General features: G+C 41.2%; 1 protein-coding gene across 1 annotated transcript in view; it reads left to right on the plus strand.

Annotated features, from left to right (window-relative positions):
• The window catches only part of LOC103608329 (probable serine carboxypeptidase CPVL), a gene marked incomplete at its 3' end in the record, with an annotated part of 49486 nt that overhangs the window by 30234 nt on the left and 11174 nt on the right, over positions 1-8078 (plus strand). The window contains exon 7 of the mRNA XM_008592778.1: positions 3196-3318. Coding sequence (XP_008591000.1) covers positions 3196-3318 — 123 coding nt within the window. The remainder of the gene's footprint in view (positions 1-3195; positions 3319-8078) is intronic.

The raw sequence follows: 8078 nt of genomic DNA on the forward strand, positions 1-8078 counted from the left end.
CTGCTTTTCTTTGGATTTGAAAATAAAACTTTTTCACTGACAAGATATTTAAATTCTCCCCCCCCCCCCCCCCCCCCCCCCACACACACACACACACACTATTTGGAATGTGCTATTGAGCAAAACTGCCTTTCTGGTTTAGAAAAAAAAATTACTAAAAAAAAAATGCATTTACTAACTTTTGATTTGGTGTATACTAGCTGATGCCTTTCTCTCGCTACCACTATCGACCACCTACTATGTGCCAGACACTGTTCTTGGTGCTGGTGATACAGTAGTATCCCCAAAGTCTCTGCCTTCTCAGGGCTTACAGTCTAGTGATGTGCCCGAAGTGATTTTCTTAGCCATCAAATAGAAACACTACTATTGTTCCATCTTGCGTGTTGGTTTATAATGGGAAAGGACAGCAGTTTGAGTAGGAAGTGGGTTTCATCTATTAAATGAGAACACTGCAGGATCCGTGCGGGGTGGGAGCATCATGGCTTGGCACGTGGGATGTGAATGAAAGCAGAAGAGGCTCCCCTCCCAGGCTCCAGCAGAACAAAGCCGCCAGGATTCCCGTGCTGAGCTTGCTTCGGTCCACTGTCGNTGATTTTCTTAGCCATCAAATAGAAACACTACTATTGTTCCATCTTGCGTGTTGGTTTATAGTGGGAAAGGACAGCAGTTTGAGTAGGAAGTGGGTTTCATCTATTAAATGAGAACACTGCAGGATCCGTGCGGGGTGGGAGCATCGTGGCTTGGCACGTGGGATATGAATGAAAGCAGAAGAGGCTCCCCTCCCAGGCTCCAGCAGAACAAAGCCGCCAGGATTCCCGTGCTGAGCTTGCTTCGGTCCACTGTCGGGTGACTGCAGCTGTACCTTGTGGGTGTGGAGCTTTTGCTTAGCTTATTTGAACCTCGATTCTCCTGAGTGTCTTTTGTGTATATTATACTGCTGACTCCACTACAGCTGACCAAATTCCGCTGCTGTCTTCGGGTCAACAGCACATGGTCATTTCCACCCACCTTCTCTGCCCTGCAACCACTAACTTCTCTTTTTAAAAGACTACTCAAGGAATAATTTTCTACTCATTCTTCCTTTCCATCTCTGTTTCTCTTTGTCATCCTTGAATCTACCATTCTGCCGGCAGATAGCCTTTAACTAAATTATATTTATTAGACAAGTCCTTGGCACAAGGCCAGCAAGGTTGCCAGTGGAACCACCTGGAAGAGGCAAGCTTCTTGGGCTGTGTATCTCCCGTGACCAAATAGGTGCACAGAGGGCGCCATGCATGTAAACTTGTGTGTGCATATTATGTTACATATTTTAGCAATTCTGCTTCTAAAACTTAAAATTTCGTGCGGGCATGATTCTAGACCCTATTTTTAAGCATCATCTAATAAAAATAGTCCTTGATTAGCTCAGTTGGTTAGAGCGTGGTGCTGATAATACCAAAGTCCACGGTTTGATCCCTCTACTGTTCAGCCACCAAAAAAATTTTTAAAAGTCCTTGAGTAAAATACAGTTAAATGAGAAAATGGCATATGTAAATCTAACTTCCTAAATTTTCCCTTTTCATGTTTTGCTCCTGTTTAAAAAATACCTACCAAGGCCTTGCTAGAAAAGTAAACCTTTTTTTCTGATTTAACTGTGAAATTAAAACTATGAATAACTTCCTCAAGTGAGACCTTGCCTTGGAAACTTCAGCTAGAGAATCCTGGCATTTTCAAGCTGTAAGTAACCTGGGAGATTATCTCCTTTAACTAAGATCGCCAGATAAAACACAAAATGCCTTGTTAAATTTGAATTTCAAATGAACAGCAAATAATTTTTAATATAAGTATGTTCCATACAATACCTTAGTACATACTTATACTAAAACATTACATGTTATTTATCTGAAATTCAAATTTAATTGGATGTCTTGTGTTTTCATTTACTAAATCTGGCAACCCTAGCTACTTTCCGACAAATATGTATTACAAGGAAATAAGCTTTTAGCTAAAGCGTAAGGCTTAATTGAGATTTGCTATAAAAAATTATCTATTGCCATTCCAACAAGCAGGAAGAGAGAAAGGGAAGTCATTTTTAGCCTGAAGGTTGGAGAGGGAAGGGTGGAGAACAAACTCTTATTTTTATCTCTGCTGTAAAGCCAGCTTATTGCCAGCACAAACATGGAAGCTATAAAATGCAGCTTCCCAGAGTTAGTTGCTACAAAAGCCACTATAAATAATAAGTAGAGAAATACACTGAAACTCTACAGTAGTGTTTCATGGTGAATTTTTATGGAGCCTTTGGAAATTAAATATAGCCAGGGTCATGGTGATTGTAATGACCCAATTTTGCCTCTCTGTAACCCTTGAACTTTCTCCTCCTCTGGGTTTTCCGCCTCCTTCCCTTTTATCTTCCCTGGATGATTCATGGTTTTTAGTTCCTCAGCAGGAAGCTGGGACAAAAACCTTCCCCAGCTTCTCTGACATTGCAATCTGGGTCAAAACACTCATAGACCTTCTGAGTTTCACAAGTTTTTGTTTCCTTTTTTGAAAGATTTTGGTTAAGTAGAGAATCTTCATTATCGCCCTTTTTCTTGCTTATTATGAAATCATCCCATGAGTCCATGTAAATCTATTTCAGCATAACTCACTGCAGTGGCTGCTGGCATTCCTTAGTAACTGATTTTTTTGAGCGCAGAGGCCACTGTACATTTACTTCAATATCTGTGACCATTGGCTGGTTTCCCTTAGATTATGGTCGTTTTACAGCTTTTCTGTTCTTCGATTATTAACACACTGACATTCTGGGAGCTCCACTAGAAATGTTCAGGGGGCCCTGTGGTGGGGGTGGTAAGTCGCTAAGGTTCCCATTACTTCACCACAAACCTGCAATAATGGGATCATGGGTTTGCAGAACTACCTCCAAGAACGCCTACATAATAGGAGAAGCCTGTATCATTCTCCCAAGGTCCCCTCATGGCTAGGTGATCTAAATTGGTATCCCAGAGAGTTTGAAATGTGCCCAGAGTGTTGATGTCCACTCGTCCAAACTTCTTAGTATCACAAAGGAAGCCCACGCCTCTTTTCTAAACATCCACATGGTATGGAATTTTATGCACATGAGATTTTGGAAAAAATGCTCCACAGGAGCTCACAGCAGAGTGGAATCTTACTTCAAATGTGAAACCTATTGCCAAAGGATTAGATTTGGTAGTGTAGCATGAAGCAATTCTGATTCATTTTCTGATTAATTTTTATTGTTGTTCTTTTTGCAGTGCATTAGTTCAGTTTTTCCAGTTGTTTCCTGAGTATAAAAATAATGACTTTTATGCCACTGGAGAGGTGAGTTGAACTCATGTTTTCTTGTGTTTTTCAAGCATCATCAAGACAGAAATATGACACTGTGATTTATTCATTTAAAAAAATATATACACACATATATACGTACACACACATGCATATACACATATTAATATTGATTCGGCCCATGTTCACAATTCTCTAATGACAGTAGTCCCCCCTTATCTGTGGTTTCACTTTCCGCAGTTTCAGTTACGAAGTGAAAATAGGTGAGTCCAGTACAATAAGATAATTTGAGAGAGGAAGAGAGACCACATTCACATAACTTTTATTACAGTATACGGTTGTAATTGTTCTATTTTATTATTAGTTACTGCTGTTAATCTCTTACTGTACCTAATTTATAAATTAAACTTTATCATAGGTATGTATATATAAGGAAAAACCAGCATGTATAGGGTTTGGTATTATCTGCAGTTTCAGGCATCCTCTTGGGGTCTTGGAACGTACCCCATGTGAATAAGTGGGGACCACTGTATCCCTCAAATATTCCCCACAACATTTTCTTTAAATCCAGGACCTGATAAAAGTTCTTCTATTACAATGGATACAGTAGACTGTCACGTCTCAGTCCCCTGCCTTTTCTCTTGCTGCTGTTCATGATGATGATGATGATGATGATGATGAGTCAGGCCAGGTGCCTTGTAGAATGTTTCATATTCTGCATTTGTCTGATTCTTTCCTCAGTGCTTAAATTCAGTCAAAACATTTTGGCAAGAACACTACACAGATGACATTGTAAATGTTCTGTTGTGTCACATCAGGAGGCATGTCATGTCAGTTTGTCCCTTTATCAGCGGTGCTAACCTTGATCACCTGGTCAAGGGTGTTCTGCCAGATCTTGCCTTTGTAAGGCACTTCTTTCTGTTGCTAATTAATAAATAACCCAAGACCATGTGAACATCTGCTCCCCCCAAATCTGTCACCCAGTAGTTTTAGCATCCAGTGATGATCCTTGTCAGAATCAGTTATTATACCAAGGGTTGTAAAATGGTGATTTTTCTAATGTTTTTCTATAGATACCATCTGGCATTCTTCTGTAGAGAAGATCTTTTTCTCCTCTCCCTTACTTAAAAATATCACTGTGGGCACACAGATTGAAATTTCTGTTTGACGGGTTAAAGTTTATTCCTATCATTATTGTTTTTGAAGCTTATATTGCTCCAATTTAGTGAATGGGAACCCCTTTCGGATGGCCCTTATGCCTTTTTGACAGGTCCCCATTAGTCTTTCTGAGCACTTGCTTGCTTTTGGGCACAAATATATGTTCCAGAAGCATCTTGCACTTCCTTTGCTCTATCCTTGGAATCAGTCACTTCTTCAAGAAACCCTGATTTCCTTTAATGGGGAATGGTATTCAAAAACCAAGTCCTGATCTCTAAGTGTACTCATTGCTACTGGGATGTCATTTCTGTTAGACTTTGTGTGCAGAGCTAGGAGACAAAATGACTTCATAATGACACCCATAATTCTAATTCCACACCACAGGGTTCTCTTCCGCTTTCCACATTCCGTGTTTGTATACTTCTCCACTGTGAGGACTGCGGCTCCCAGCAGCACTGTGCTCACTCTTTTGCTCAATCCTAAAATAACCCGGAGTGGTTTCAGAATATCTATGTCAGTACCACCGCCACCAGGAAATCTCCAAGTTACTTTTAATATTTTTTTGCTGCTATTATTTTTCTTCTTAGATGCTATCTCCCTACAAGTTTATAATCAAGGTACTATGTTTAAAAGTTATAAGAATTAATTATTTTTTTCATTATGTTACAATTTAAAGCACAATTAGGTTTACTTGTATATGTTGTTTTCAATTTTAGAGTTTGCTTTTTCATTTTTTTGAATTTAAGGCTATCTAAAATACATATATTTTAAATATATATACATATATATATACACATATATATATACATATATATATATGTGTATATATATATATCAGCCAATATTATGAGAAAACAGTTACAGTTCTAGGTGCTAGAAATATAACAAACAGAACAAACAGAAACATATTCCTGCCCTCACACATTCTAGAAGGGTAGACAGTGAAAAGTAAAAAGAAAAAGAAAAGAAAAAAAAAGGTACTATGTATTATAACATCAGACAATGGTAAGTGTCATGAAAAAGCTGAAGTAAAGTAAGGGTTAGAGAGTGACAGAGGTGCTATCTTGGATAAGGCTCTCTGACAGGGAGATGGTTGAGCAGAACCCTGACTGATGTGGTGGAGTGATGAGTGATTCCTGCAGTCTCTGGGAGAAGTCTTCATATCGCCTGAAACTTCCCATAATTAACTTTCTGTATTAGTGTTATCCTTTCTGAGCCAGTAACTATTAATGAGATGCAAAGGCACTGAGGTAGGAACGGGCTTGGTGGAACAGGCTCAATGAAAAGCATGGAGCCACTGTGGTAGGAGCAAGATGAAACAGGCAGGCAGATCATGTAGGGTCCTGCCGCCCATGGCAGAGAGTTTGGGCTTTATTCCAGGTGTAATGGGTTCAGCATCCACCAAAGAGTATTTAGAATTGAATTCTACTCAGTCAACTCAGATGTGTTGATGATCTTCTATGTCTGAGGCACTGGACAAGTGTTGGGAATTCAGTGATTAATAAGATATTGACCCTGCCCTAAATCTGAAGATCTAATAATTACAATACAGAATGAAAAATACTATTAGAGAAGTAGCTATAAAGACAAATTGCACAGAAAAGGTGCAAATAGCTACCACTCGGTGTGGGATCCTTAAGAAAGGCCGAGCAAAGGAAGTGATGAACTGAGGTTTGAAGGATAAATAGGGGTGTATGGGGGTACTTTAAAAAGTTCTTGGAAAGATTATTATCTTTTGATTCTATTTTTTCCATGAACTTTTTGAAGTACTTTCATATTAGACAAGGCTCTTTTGCTTGCCAGTGACAGCAACTCTGTTCAAAGCAGCCCAAGTAAAACAGGAGATTGATTAATTGGCACCAGGCATGGTTGGATCCAGGTACTCACACCTTGTCATCAGGACTTTGTCTCATTCTGTCATCTGTTCACTTGGCTTTGTGCTTCTTTGTTCTCATGCTCAGGTAAGTTCTCTTCACCTGATGCCCCTGCTCCTTCAGCATCCCAGAGCAGGTGTAGCCTGCCAGCTCAGTGTCACTTTCCCAATAATTCTATCTGTATTCCTGAGTCTCACATCATTCATTTGGATCCCATGTCCATCCTAGAGCCAGTAACTGGAGCCAGGGGGATGGAACCCACAGGTGGCCAGGATGGTGCCCCAGACCCACCCCAGTGTCCTGGGAGGGGAAGGATCATAGGGACTCTCACCCTCTGAACCACAAGGCCTGAGAGTGGCAGAGGAGTTGTCTCCAGAGGAAGGTCCAAGTGACGGCAGCAGAGGAGGGGCGGGAAGTCTGCTGGACAAGCACATCCACAGGTGTCAACTCTCAGAGAGTGAGAGAGACAGGTAGTCCCCGTTTTCCCAAGAAAATGCCAAGTTAATGGAACTAGGAACTTCCTTTTCTTGAACCTGCTTTCTTCTCCCAAGCCATTTGGAAAGGATATTCTGACTGTTTAGCAAACTACATTTGAGATATTTTGTAAAGCCTATTATTCAGTCAGGATTATTTTGGACCTCTACCAATAATTTCCTGCCGTTCTTGCCTTTTAACCAATTTCAGAGGCAGGTTGGGGAAAGGAGCAGGAAACAACACTCCCATCATTTGGCAGCAGCCCTGAAAGGCACCCACTTTCCACCTCCAGCAGAAGAGCGATTTGCTTACTGTGTCATTCCTTATCTTGCAAATAACATGGCAATGTTGGTAACAATGATGTTGAACTTTCAGCAAAGCTTCCAAATCCTGGATGAAAAATGTGGCATGTCCATTTCATGTCTGCCTGATGGTTTTATGCACGTAATCTCTGAATGTGTGTAGAAAAGGACAATTTTCTTTTTACACTCTTTGCTGGTGGGATGCATACCGTTGAAGTAACCTGTGCCTTTCAAGTGAAGAAGCAAGGTGCGAGTGAGGGAGGGCAGGGCCTGGGGTGGAGATGCAGTTGCCAGGCAGCAGCGTCTTCCTAAGAACTGCATGGGGTACATTCAATACGGGGTGCATCTCTTTCAAGAAGGAGGAATACTAAACAACGACACCTTGATGGGTTATCATTATTAGATGCCATGTTTCTCCAGTCTAGTTTGTTCCATCTGGGTGGCTTCTGTTTCAAGGCCATGAGGCAGGATGGAGAAATGGAACGGGCTCTGGATTAACAATTAAGAGACCTGGGATTCGGTGCTGGCGTTGCCTCTCCCTGGATGATTCCAGGAAAGTCTTTTAACCTCTCTGGGCCTTTGCTTTTCATCTTACAATCAAAGGGGTTGGTTTTTTTTTTTTTTTTCCTTTTTGTCTTTTTTTGTGACCAGCAACGGATCGCAACCCTCAGTGTCGCGCCCGTACCAGACCGAGACCGGCAACGGGATCGCAACCCTCGGTGTTGCACCCGTACCTTGCTCAGCCAGTGAGCGGCCGGTCTGTATGTGGGATCTGAACCCTCGGCGGGAGCACCGCTGCACTCCCAAGCGGTGCACTGTAGCAGTGCGCCACCGGGCCAGCCCGGGGGGGTTGGTTTTTAAATTTAGATCACTTCCAGGGATGTTTTGTTTTACTAGAAGTTCAACTAGACTTACTCTTAAAGCAGTTACCTAGACTTACTCTTAAAGCATCTATATATAATTGCAGTTTTAACATAGGACCAACCCA

The sequence above is a fragment of the Galeopterus variegatus genome, unplaced genomic scaffold, assembly GCF_000696425.1.
Source record: "Galeopterus variegatus unplaced genomic scaffold, G_variegatus-3.0.2 Scaffold8306, whole genome shotgun sequence".
Taxonomy (NCBI): Eukaryota; Metazoa; Chordata; class Mammalia; order Dermoptera; family Cynocephalidae; genus Galeopterus; species Galeopterus variegatus.